Raw genomic sequence first — 13,164 nt, 5'->3', positions numbered from 1 at the left:
TAGTTAGTTAGTTAGTTAGTTAGTTAGTTAGTTAGTTAGTTAGTTAGTTAGTTAGTTAGTTAGTTAGTTAGTTAGTTAGTTAGTTAGTTAGTTAGTTAGTTAGTTAGTTAGTTAGTTAGTTAGTTAGTTAGTTAGTTAGTTAGTTAGTTAGTTAGTTAGTTAGTTAGTTAGTTAGTTAGTTAGTTAGTTAGTTAGTTAGTTAGTTAGTTAGTTAGTTAGTTAGTTAGTTAGTTAGTTAGTTAGTTAGTTAGTTAGTTAGTTAGTTAGTTAGTTAGTTAGTTAGTTAGTTAGTTAGTTAGTTAGTTAGTTAGTTAGTTAGTTAGTTAGTTAGTTAGTTAGTTAGTTAGTTAGTTAGTTAGTTAGTTAGTTAGTTAGTTAGTTAGTTAGTTAGTTAGTTAGTTAGTTAGTTAGTTAGTTAGTTAGTTAGTTAGTTAGTTAGTTAGTTAGTTAGTTAGTTAGTTAGTTAGTTAGTTAGTTAGTTAGTTAGTTAGTTAGTTAGTTAGTTAGTTAGTTAGTTAGTTAGTTAGTTAGTTAGTTAGTTAGTTAGTTAGTTAGTTAGTTAGTTAGTTAGTTAGTTAGTTAGTTAGTTAGTTAGTTAGTTAGTTAGTTAGTTAGTTAGTTAGTTAGTTAGTTAGTTAGTTAGTTAGTTAGTTAGTTAGTTAGTTAGTTAGTTAGTTAGTTAGTTAGTTAGTTAGTTAGTTAGTTAGTTAGTTAGTTAGTTAGTTAGTTAGTTAGTTAGTTAGTTAGTTAGTTAGTTAGTTAGTTAGTTAGTTAGTTAGTTAGTTAGTTAGTTAGTTAGTTAGTTAGTTAGTTAGTTAGTTAGTTAGTTAGTTAGTTAGTTAGTTAGTTAGTTAGTTAGTTAGTTAGTTAGTTAGTTAGTTAGTTAGTTAGTTAGTTAGTTAGTTAGTTAGTTAGTTAGTTAGTTAGTTAGTTAGTTAGTTAGTTAGTTAGTTAGTTAGTTAGTTAGTTAGTTAGTTAGTTAGTTAGTTAGTTAGTTAGTTAGTTAGTTAGTTAGTTAGTTAGTTAGTTAGTTAGTTAGTTAGTTAGTTAGTTAGTTAGTTAGTTAGTTAGTTAGTTAGTTAGTTAGTTAGTTAGTTAGTTAGTTAGTTAGTTAGTTAGTTAGTTAGTTAGTTAGTTAGTTAGTTAGTTAGTTAGTTAGTTAGTTAGTTAGTTAGTTAGTTAGTTAGTTAGTTAGTTAGTTAGTTAGTTAGTTAGTTAGTTAGTTAGTTAGTTAGTTAGTTAGTTAGTTAGTTAGTTAGTTAGTTAGTTAGTTAGTTAGTTAGTTAGTTAGTTAGTTAGTTAGTTAGTTAGTTAGTTAGTTAGTTAGTTAGTTAGTTAGTTAGTTAGTTAGTTAGTTAGTTAGTTAGTTAGTTAGTTAGTTAGTTAGTTAGTTAGTTAGTTAGTTAGTTAGTTAGTTAGTTAGTTAGTTAGTTAGTTAGTTAGTTAGTTAGTTAGTTAGTTAGTTAGTTAGTTAGTTAGTTAGTTAGTTAGTTAGTTAGTTAGTTAGTTAGTTAGTTAGTTAGTTAGTTAGTTAGTTAGTTAGTTAGTTAGTTAGTTAGTTAGTTAGTTAGTTAGTTAGTTAGTTAGTTAGTTAGTTAGTTAGTTAGTTAGTTAGTTAGTTAGTTAGTTAGTTAGTTAGTTAGTTAGTTAGTTAGTTAGTTAGTTAGTTAGTTAGTTAGTTAGTTAGTTAGTTAGTTAGTTAGTTAGTTAGTTAGTTAGTTAGTTAGTTAGTTAGTTAGTTAGTTAGTTAGTTAGTTAGTTAGTTAGTTAGTTAGTTAGTTAGTTAGTTAGTTAGTTAGTTAGTTAGTTAGTTAGTTAGTTAGTTAGTTAGTTAGTTAGTTAGTTAGTTAGTTAGTTAGTTAGTTAGTTAGTTAGTTAGTTAGTTAGTTAGTTAGTTAGTTAGTTAGTTAGTTAGTTAGTTAGTTAGTTAGTTAGTTAGTTAGTTAGTTAGTTAGTTAGTTAGTTAGTTAGTTAGTTAGTTAGTTAGTTAGTTAGTTAGTTAGTTAGTTAGTTAGTTAGTTAGTTAGTTAGTTAGTTAGTTAGTTAGTTAGTTAGTTAGTTAGTTAGTTAGTTAGTTAGTTAGTTAGTTAGTTAGTTAGTTAGTTAGTTAGTTAGTTAGTTAGTTAGTTAGTTAGTTAGTTAAGCTTAATGCTTTGCTTCATGCAAACTGGCATCACTGCAATCCTAATGATGGTTGATGATTGCTTCAATGATGACTGTCAAACGTGCGGCGAACTGTCAAACCGAACGCCGAGCGTGTGTGATAGGAAAACAACACCGCAGTTTTGGGTAGTTTTGCATCGAGCAAAACTTTTCCGCCACAAATTTCGCGAATTTTACCATCTATTTTAGGCACACCGATATTTCCTTAGGTTAATCGCTAGGTCTAGTTCGTTAGGATGTTCAAAAAGTAAGTACTCATAGAATTCCGCCCGTAAAAAACGCCCGATCTGATCGATACTTTTTCGGCTCATGTTCCGTTCCGCAGATTCGACGAGAAGGAGAGCATCTCCGGTGTGCAGCAGCTGAAGTCCTCGGTTCAGAAGGGCATCCGCAACAAGCTCATCGAGCAGTACCCACACATCGAAGGCCACATCGATATGGTGCTGCCCAAGAAGGACCAGTTCCGGATTGTGAAATGGTAAGTTCCGGGAGAGTTTAGTCATAATCCATCCGTTTGTGATTGATTCCTTGTTCCCACAGCCACGACCACATCGAGATTCTGGTGAACAGTGCCGGCGAGCAGTTGTTCTTCCGGCACCGGGAGGGCTCGTGGATGCCTACGCTCCGGCTGTACCACAAGTACCCGTTCTTCCTGCCGATGGAACAGGTCGACAAGGGTGCCATCCGGTTTGTGTTGAGCGGAGCGAACATCATGTGTCCGGGACTGACGTCCCCGGGGGCATGCATGACCAAAGTGGACAAGGGTACGGTGGTGGCCATCATGGCCGAGGGCAAGAATCATGCCCTGGCCATCGGGCAGACGACGCTGTCCACGGATGATATGTGAGAAACCTTTCTCCTCTCCCTCAATCTAGCAATAGATGATCATTTTCACGTTTGTTTCCATTTTCAGCGCTAAGGTCAACAAGGGAGTCGGTGTGGAGAATTGTCACTACTTGAACGATGGTCTCTGGCAGATGAAACCGGTCAAGTAAGCGCGCCACTAGTCCACCCCAGGGAGCTGTGTTCTCTAACCCAAATAGGAAATACGGAAACAAACAACACTGAACTAAAATCTTGGCAACTTTGCGAGAAGAAAAAGTGCAACACAAAATTCTATTCTACACGCATACCAACTATCATAACTGTCTATCTGTGAAATGGAAAAATATATTATTCGATGTGAGTTATTCGCTCGGATAGTAAGATATAAATGTTTTCTATCTTCATATCACTGTAGGATTTAGATGGTTAGGGAATTCAGTGCTGAAAAATTCATTTCGTCATATCTAAATTCAATTACCTACAGCTCATTTAAGAAGCCGAACTTGAGAATATGGTACAGTAGACGTTCGCTCGGTGCAAACGCTTTAACTGCAATGCTTTTTAACTGCAAGTCCGCTAAGTGCAACAATTTTGCAGTTATCGCACCGCTATCCGTCAAAATGAAATGTCAACAACGATGCGATGTTTTTTGCATGCACTTTTATTGCAATGCGATGTTTTTTGAATGCACATTGGTTGCATTCTGCAGCAACTGACAGTTATGTGGCGTCTGTCAGTTGTTGCAGTTATCGAATTTCATTCGGTAAGTGAAACGTAAACATGTTGCACTTATCGAACGTCTACTGTATATGAAAAACTTGTGCGGCTTGACCAGTTCTACAAGAAAGTGACGGAAAACCGCTATTTTTCGAATATTTAATCCCAATGATATTCATGGTGAAAATCATTTGGCATTTTTCAAAGGTAATCCGTGACATTTAGGGTGGGGCGGGGCAAGATGGGTACTGAGCAGTGAAGAGAATTGTCAGACAAAAGAGGCACAAAACAACTCTCTAAAATAAAAGCTCTCATTTTTGAGTAGCGCCCATGCCGCACAGGGACTGTGTTGGAAACACACATTTTTTTAAATTGCTCGTACGCTCACATTTTTGCAAAATATCAATATTTTTCGGTATTTGAAGGTGGTTTATAAACCCAGTGAGGTTGCCATGTCGAAATTATTGCAAAATACATGCTCATATGAGCGTACGAGCAATTTTAAAAAAATGTGTGTTTCGAACACAGTCATGTGCGGCATGAATGTTTACTAAAAATGTGCAGGCCGAACACATTTTTGAGCGAGGCCGTTTTTGCGTGAAGCAACAAAGAAGGTGCGACGATTACTCTTTATCCCTACTGCACTGAACAAAAATCCCCGCCAAAAATCGAATGAAAATTGCCTCATCTGAGCCCCATGCCTAATATAAGATGATTTGAAGAAGGCGATCATTCAATCGCCGATTTGACAGAATCAAAACACACTATATGAAAATCATTCAAAGTCGGCATTATAACCATACAACTCAGAATCAAAACAAATCAAGGTATGGATGATAATCATTCAAAACTCGTTCAATAAAGCGGATGCAATATGAATGAAAATAATTACGAAATCAAATATTGTTTATATGGGAATTATTTACTTCTGGATTCAATTATTTTTAAATATTCTGACAAAAGCTAATATCACAACCATTCCAACTAATTTGAAAGATACATTCAATGAAGTGATTTTCATTCAAATTAATTGGAACGGTTGTGATATTGAATTTTGTCAGAATTAATAAAAAAATGTGCACTACAAACATTTTTCAGAAATAAACTTTTTATTTGACCTAGTATTTGACTACCCTTTAACCCTTTGGAGCCGGAGGGGTCATATATGACCCCGGCGATGAAACCGAGCATAACAAACGTGTTTGACACCAGCGAGGTCGCGTCGACAGCCGCGAAACAAATCGGCTCCAAAAGGTTAACATAAAATCAGGAATTTCAATCACGTTCCAAATCACGTCAAGGTACAAGTTCAATATTAAAATACTTTTATCTCACTTGAATGTTTCACATATATAATTACCGCTGCCATTTGCTCATCATAATCCTCGGCATAATCCTCCTTCTTTAACAATCTGGTGCCACTTAAAACGGCTCTCCACAGAGATTCTCTGAAAAGAATGAAACGATTATCAATAATAAATCAGAACAGTAATCCAGGGAACTTACCGGAAAGTGTTAGAGTAATGCCTGATGGATCCATCAGGCCCAGTGAATCAAAATTCAACCATCGCGCAACAATAATGACAATGTCGCAACCTGTATTTGTTGCGACAAAACAACCCATGCGACATAAGTTTGTCCCAACTTGAAAATAATGGGATTAACATCGTACACCACGAGTTTAGAGATTTTTAAGCCTTGCATTGCGATTTTCGAACGGTAACTTCGAGTCGGTAAACACTGCAACTCTGGTGAAGCTCTATCATCAAACAGTTTCGACTTTGAGTTAGTAATAATTGATTATTCACGAGTTGAAAAGTACGCAACAAATTCAGCTTCCGTTTTGTCTGCAACAAAAAATTTCGAGATCATGTCATTATCTGTCACCAGTAGGGATAAAGACTAATCGTCGCGCCTTCTTTGTTGCTTGTTTTGTGCCTCTTTTGTCTGACAATTCTCTTCACTGATCAGGCCTCTTGTGCCTAAGAATATTTGGATTCAAGAGCACTTCATATTTTTCCTATCACGAGACTTTGTATCGCTGCAAAGTAAAAAAATGTTTCGACCGCCACCGTTTTTTTTGCGGGTACAACAGCTAAATGAAAGGTTAACCAAAAATAGAATGATATTCGGAATGGGGATACCATGAAATATATGCGGCTTGTATTAAAACTAATATAATACCAAAGATAAACAAAAATCCATCATTATTGTTTTGAAAATCATTCGATCGAGATTTTCATTCAGTTTTAGGGATCAGAGGTTGATCACACGACTGAATGATGATTCATTCGTTTGGCTGCGGGCATTTTCGTTTGGTTATGGAATGATTTTCGGTATGAGGCACGGTAGTAAATGCTTTCCGATGGTTTTGTGATGACAATCATTCACAACAAACCCCAAACAAAAATTCATTTATTTCTTGTGTCAATTTTAGTTTTTAAGCAGGATGATTTTCATTTAGTTGAAGGCAGTACAATCATTCTGCTATGAAATCATTCAATATTTAGATTATGCGGATTTGTATCGCATTGAATGAAGAATCATTCTTCGTACGGCGGGGGGTTTCGTTCAGTGGGTAACAGATAATGACATGATCTCGAAATTTTTTGTTGCAGACAAAACGGAAGCTGAATTTGTTGCGTACTTTTCAACTCGTGAATAATCAATTATTGCTAACCCAAAGTCGAAACTGTTTGATGATAGAGCTTCACCAGAGTTGCAGTGTTTACCGACTCGAAGTTACCGTTCGAAAATCGTAATGCAAGGCTTAAAAGTCTTTTAACTCGTGGTGTACGATGTTAATCCCATTATTTTCAAGTTGGGACAAACTTATGTCGCATGGGTTTGTTTGTCGCAACAAATACAGGTTGCGACATGGTCATTATTGTTGCGCGATGATTGAATTTTGATTCACTGGACGAGAACATACTGCTTTCTTCCAGTTAAATAGTTCCTCAGCAGGTCGTTTGCAGTTCCTCTTATTCCATAATATTCTAGCTTGCGTGGCAAAACTTGATGATCAATCGTATCGGAAGCCTTCTTCAGATCTGGAAACAATACTCCTTCCTTCAATGTTACGTTCCTCCATTGCACAATAGATCTCATCCACCAATTCACATGCAGCAGTCGACGTACTTGCCCCCTCTCTGAACCCATATTGTCTATTGTACAGAAGGTCGTGATGCCGAAGAAAGTTGGCTAATCTGGTAACTAACAACTTTTCTAGTACCTTGCTCAACACTGATAGGATTGATATTGGCCGATAGTTATTGATATCCGACTTGTTTCCACCTTTGCGTATAGAAATGACACGTGCAACTTTCAGGAAGTCTGGGAAAGATCCAGTAGATGCACATTCGTTGAACAAGTCACGTAGAAGTACGGCAAAAACATTATGATGAAGCTTCATAAACTCAGATGAGATTTCTCGTTCACATCGCAACTTTTGCCATTTTTCAACAAAATTACTTCTTGTGTTGACTTGTTGGCTTAAGGAATACTGATGCCCGATGAGTGGTCAGTCTGTTAAATTTGTTAATATCTTGGTTACTGTGGATTGATGCAGCAAGCTGTGGTCCAATCGAGCAGAAAAAATCGTTGAAGGCATTCGCAATACTGGAATCATCGCTAGTAAGATTCCCGTTCACGGACACTTGATGGCGTTAGTCGTGTCTTCATTCCTGCCCAGGATTTTGTTAATTTTCGTCCAAATCCGTTTCCGATTTGACGTGGAAAAAGTTTGCTGAAGTACGCTTTCTTGGCCTGGTCTTATGCTCGCTGTACTTTCTGTAGCTCCTTACATCGAATGTTGTTTGGGTTTCTTCTCAGGCTTCTCAACAAATTATTCTTAATTTTAATCAATGTCCAGACATCAAAAGACATCCATGTACAAAATTCTTTGATTTTGGCTTCAACGCTTACAGTTCGGGAAAACATTTTGGTACTGTAATGAATAGTATTTCATGTAGGTAGATATCCTATGCACACAACCATTAGGTAGACACTACACGCATCAGAACAAATAGTGTGATCTAGTATGTTTCCACTTGTTGGTCTGGTTATTGTCAAAAGTATTCATGTTATTCATTCCCCTGATGTTAAACTGTAATACTTTTAAATGTAATTTATCTACAATATAGTTTAAATCCTTATTTAATTGATCAATTGAATCGAAATAGTAATTATAATTGGTAACAATACTTAAGATCTGTTTACAACGATTTATTACGAAAAAAGGAGAAAGACTGCGCAACCGCCGGTGGAGAGATGCCTGACAAGTTGAGGATTCTTTTGTAAAACTTCCTGTACCCGCTGCCTGCTGTTGTCGTAGTCGATACTGTAGCGAATCGCCATGTGATCGCTGTGAGGTACTCTTAGTGTCGATACTAGCCAGGTCGACATCTCGTATGGCCAATGTCTCTAGCAGGATCTGACCCCGCTGAATCGTAGCACGGCTTCCCCATTCCATGGACCAGGCATTAAAGTCACCCGATATTACCACCGGCCTTCACCCTGGGAGCACGGTCGTCATACAGTTCAGCATCTGCGTAAATGCCGGGCCCATATGGGAATTACATACTTTCAGGCGTTTTACAGTGTATGGAGAAATGTGCTCAAATTTATAAAATTTAGTATGGGATTCCTTTACCATAAGCCTGTTGGAAACAAGTAGTTGTTCGAAAACATAGAGAAAAACTTGTTATCGATTGCTGCCTGAATGGGTTTCAGAAAGAAATGCCAATGGGTTTCAGAAGGTTTCAGAGGGTTTTTAGGGGGCTTCATATGCTCTCAGCAGGTGAACTTCACGGGAGTTTCAGAGGCGTTTCTAGGCGATTCAGAAGGTTTCAGAGGTATTTTAGGGGATTTCAGAGGCTTTTTGATGCGTTTCACATGGATTTCATATGTGTTTCAGAGATGTTTCATGGCATTTCAGGAGGTTCCACAGAGTTTGTTGAGCTTCAGAAACTCTCAGGTAAGTTTCACGGAGGTTTCATGGTGGTTTCAGAGCGTTTCAAGGTGTTTCAATACATTTCAATGCGTTTCATGGCCTTTCAGGAGGTTTGAGGGTGCGTTCAGAGGGTCGCAGGGGAATTTGACGGAGGTTTAATATAGTTTTAGAGGTGTTTCAGGGGATTTCAGAAGGTTTAAAATAAATTTGATTCATATGAAATACAGATTTTTGAGATAGAGGAGCTTTCTTTATTTTTGTATGGGATGCGGATTTTTAACTCAAATTTTGTATGAAGTACAGATTTTTAAAAAATAGTGACACAGATTTTCCGAAAAACTATATGGCATCCCTGCTTAGGGGGCTTCAGAGGCTTTCAGGGGAATTTTGTTGGAAGTTAGGTAGCGTTGAACGCTCGGGTAGCGTCGAACCTTCAGTTGAACAGTCGGCAGCCGTCTAGTGTGATGGAAGGTGTCTTGCGTTCTTTCTATTTATTATTAGGAAAGTCACCGATGGGGCTAGCCTCGCTATGGCCTGCGTGGCCATGGTGGACTAGCCTCCAACAGGTTATGGGCCCAGGAGCGTGTTCCACAGCACGTATCGACCGGGAGAAGGATCGGCCGCATAAGCCGCGGAGTCGCAGCACGGGATCCTAGGGCGGATGGATTGGCTGCAACGGAGAACAGGATCCATGAGAATGTTGGCGATCAGTGTTGGTAAAATCACACTCAAGTCTCACTCATGAACCACTCTTGCGTGAGCAAACTCGCGCGCGATTCTGAATCATTTTCTCACGCGCGAGATTTTCATGCGAAATTTAAACGACATTCAATGTTATTAGATGCAAGATGTCGTCTCATTATGTCATGCAACCGTCAACACTTTGTTTTAAATAATAAGCAGACCGAGAAATAAACAAATGAGTAAAATTATGAGTCAACTCATGCTTGATTTTTTCGGCGGTGAGTTTGGCGAGTCAAGAATCGCACGTGAAACAACTCAAACATGAGTTTTGAGAATTTGAGTTTTTACCAACACTGTTGGCGATACGGGTCAACTTGATGACTGCTGGCTGGTAACCGGACGGAGCTCGTTGCATCTGGACGAAGAGGTTGGCGACAGTATAAGCGGAGCACCCAGCGGAATGTGATACGCGAGAGCAAAATAAACACGTGTGTTACGGTCGAGTATAAAAGTACAGAATGGTTTTATTTGTCAAAAGTTACACAGTCAAGTTCAAGTACCCAAATATCTGATGGGATTTACCCAGTGAATAGTTTGTTCTTCACACCCCTCCTCAAACGAATCACGCTTCAATTCCCATGAAGGTTCGGTGCCTGGAGAATGGCACAACTGACAGACCCTTGGTGAGTATATCGGCCGGTTGATCAGCCGTCGGGATGTAGCATAAGTTCACCTTACCTTCTTGGACGCACTCCTTGATGAAATGTAGCTTTACCTCAGTATGCTTGAGTTTCTTGGATGAGCCGTCCGACTCGGCAATGGCGATTGTAGACTGATTGTCTTCGAAGATAACCGCAGGCTGATGGTCATGGATGCCCAATTCCGTGAATAGCTTAGAGATCCACAAAACTTCGCAAACACAGTCAGCCAGCGCATAGCACTCAGCCTCGGTCGAGGAAAGCGCCACGGTCCGCTGCTTCTTGGTGCTCCACGCTGTCGTAGCACCGTAGATCTGGATCAGGTATCCTGAGACCGAATGTCGGTCGTTGACGTCAGTGGCCCAATTTGCATCGGCAAATCCCACTCTTTGGCGACCAGCAGTATCCGTTCTCCTGTAGATTAGTCCATATTCCGGTGTACCCTTTAGATAGCGAAGCATTCTTTTTGCGTGTTGCCAATGTTCTTCTCCGGGATTGCACTGGAACTGGCTAATGTACGAGACAGCCGCGCTCAGGTCCGGGCGGGACGTCACCACCAGGTAAGTTAGGCAGCCGATCAGTTCCCTATACGGTTTGTGCAAGTTCTGGTTGAGTTCCGCTTTCATAAGCTGCAAGCCTGGCTCCATCGGGGTCGATGACGGCTTACACGACTCCATTCCGAAGCGCCTCAGCACAGAATCCACATACTTCGGCTGACTCAGCTTCATTACGCCTTTCTGTCTGTCTCTGTCGATTCGAAGTCCCAGGAACATTCGAGCTTCACCGAGGTCCTGCATCTTGAATTCCTTCCTCAGCATTCGCTTCACCGTCTTCACTTCGTCCAAGTTATTCGCGATGATAAGGACATCGTCCACGTACAGCAACAGGTACACTGGTCCTGATTTGCCTGCCCGGACGTACAGACAGCTATCCTCCTTGCATCGACGGAATCCGCACCGTGAAATAAATTCATTGAAGCGGTCGTTCCAGGCCTTGGACGCCTGCCTCAACCCATAAATGGATTTGTTAAGTCTGCATACTTTATCCCCCTCCTCAAATCCTTTTGGTTGACGCATATAGATGTCCTCAGTAAGGACTCCATTGAGGAAGGCGGATGTCACGTCCATTTGATGGACTTCAAGGTCGAACTGATTGGCAAGAGCAAGCATTGTACGAACGGTCGACATTTTGATGACTGGCGCATACGTTTCCGAAAAGTCGAATCCGAAACGCTGCGTGAAGCCTTTGGCGACTAAACGCGCCTTCCGCTTCTGAACAGAACCATCCGGGTCGAACTTGAGCCGGAAAACCCACTTGCAGTCAATCGGTTTTCGCCCGGCCGGCAAGTCCACCAGCTGCCAGGTGTTGTTTTCAGCCAGTGACTTCAGCTCCTCGTCTATGGCAAGCTTCCATTCAGGCCAATCTTCCAGTTTCTGCAGCTCCTCGACGGTTTCAGGAACATTTTCGACGTAGCTTTCGGCGTTCAGTGCATATGCGATGCACAGGTAATCACTCAGCTTCTCTGGGGGCTTCCGAACTCGCTCACTACGACGTAGACCTTCTTCCGCGTCACCGTTGTTCCCCTCCTCAGCTTGATCCCGATTTTCGCCGAACAGCCTATCATCCGCTTCATCAAACACCTCATCATCGGAATCTTCATCATTGCGGGAACCAGGAACGGAGCCGCCTCCAGCGTTAGGCAATTCACGCTGGGCATCCTCACAATCAGCAACGATTCTCGAAGAAAATGGTCCAAGCAGTCGACCATGACTCACTCCGTGGCCGACGTCGTTCGAACTCTCCGACTTGCATTCGATGTTCCGCTGTCGCAGGGCTGTTTCATCCACCACGACATCACGAGCGATGAAAATCCGCTTGCCGTCCCACAAACGGTACCCACCACCGCCGTATCCAACGAAGTAGCTGATCTTGCTGCGAGAATCCAGCTTTCCTCGCTTCTCCTTCGGAATCAGGCTGTATGCCTTGCTCCCGAAAATCCGAATCCTGGATACGTCCGGCTTATGCCCGTACCATAGCTCATACGGTGTCTTGTTTGTGGTTAGCGCTGCCGTAGGGCTCCGGTTGACGAGATAGACGGCCGCCAACACAGCCTCGTTCCACATATTCCGATCCAGTCCGGAATCCGCTATCATTGCTCTGGCCTTGTCGAGAATGGTGCGATTGAACCGCTCACTGACCCCATTCTGCTGGGGAGTATATGGGACAGTGAACTCCACCTGAATACCCTTGCCTTTGCAGAAATCAGCAAATGCCTTGCCGATGTATTCCCCGCCGTTATCGCATCGTAAACGGCTGATGCTGGTATCGAAATGGGCTTCGACCATCGCTACGTAGGTTTTAAAGCAATCAAACACCTCATCTTTTGTGCTCAGGATGTAGACCGCACAAAAGTGAGTGAAATCATCTGTAAAGGTAACGAAATAGCGCTTACCGTTCCATGAAGCCGGGGACATCGCACCGCAGACGTCGCTGTACACCAACTCGAGAGGCCGAGAGCTCCGCGGAAGTGGCATATCCTGGAAGGGTTTGCGTGTCTGCTTGCCTTCCACGCAAGGGACACACACGCCACCGCCGCCACTGTTTACAGCTTCTTTCTGCAGCGACATTCCTTTCACCATATCTTCACGGATCATCTTCAGTAAGCCACTCTTCCCAATGTGGCCGAATCTTCTGTGCCACAGCTCGGCATTTCCGATAGCCTTCTGCGACACTAGCACCTCAGAGTTCACTGGTTTCTCAATGTCAACGTTCAGTTCGTACAGTCGATCCGACCGACTGCCCGTACACACAACCTCACCATCCCGTTTGATCACCGCACTGTTCTTGGAGAAAATCACTTCCATTCCAAGCTGTCCCACGCGACGGATCGAGAAGAGGTTGTAGTTCAAGCCCGGGACGAACAAGACGTTGTCGACGACGCACTTCAACCGACGTTTCCCGACGCGAGCCACGATATCCACTTTTCCCTTGTGGTGGCTACTAAGCACTTCACCCGATGCAACCTTTATCATCACTGGTGCATCTAGCTTCTGCACGTCTCGGAGGTATTCACTCGAACAAATCATGTGGTCAGACGCGCCGGAGTCCAAAATCCACTTGAATCCA

General features: G+C 41.2%; 1 protein-coding gene across 1 annotated transcript; it reads left to right on the top strand.

Moving 5' to 3' along the window:
• The first annotated feature begins 2,250 nt into the window (after positions 1 to 2,250).
• On the top strand, positions 2,251 to 3,377 carry LOC109432080 (malignant T-cell-amplified sequence 1 homolog). Its single transcript, XM_019708379.3, has 4 exons — positions 2,251 to 2,410; positions 2,489 to 2,641; positions 2,704 to 3,006; positions 3,077 to 3,377. The coding sequence occupies exons 1-4, from the start codon at positions 2,400 to 2,402 to the stop codon at positions 3,156 to 3,158; spliced, it is 549 nt and encodes a 182-aa protein (XP_019563924.1). The 5' UTR covers positions 2,251 to 2,399; the 3' UTR covers positions 3,159 to 3,377.
• Positions 3,378 to 13,164: the final 9,787 nt, after the last annotated feature.

This window comes from Aedes albopictus, chromosome 1, assembly GCF_035046485.1.
Source record: "Aedes albopictus strain Foshan chromosome 1, AalbF5, whole genome shotgun sequence".
Classification (NCBI taxonomy): domain Eukaryota; kingdom Metazoa; phylum Arthropoda; class Insecta; order Diptera; family Culicidae; genus Aedes; species Aedes albopictus.
Note: the sequence above shows the minus strand (reverse complement) of the source record. Positions and strands in the feature narration are given on the sequence as shown.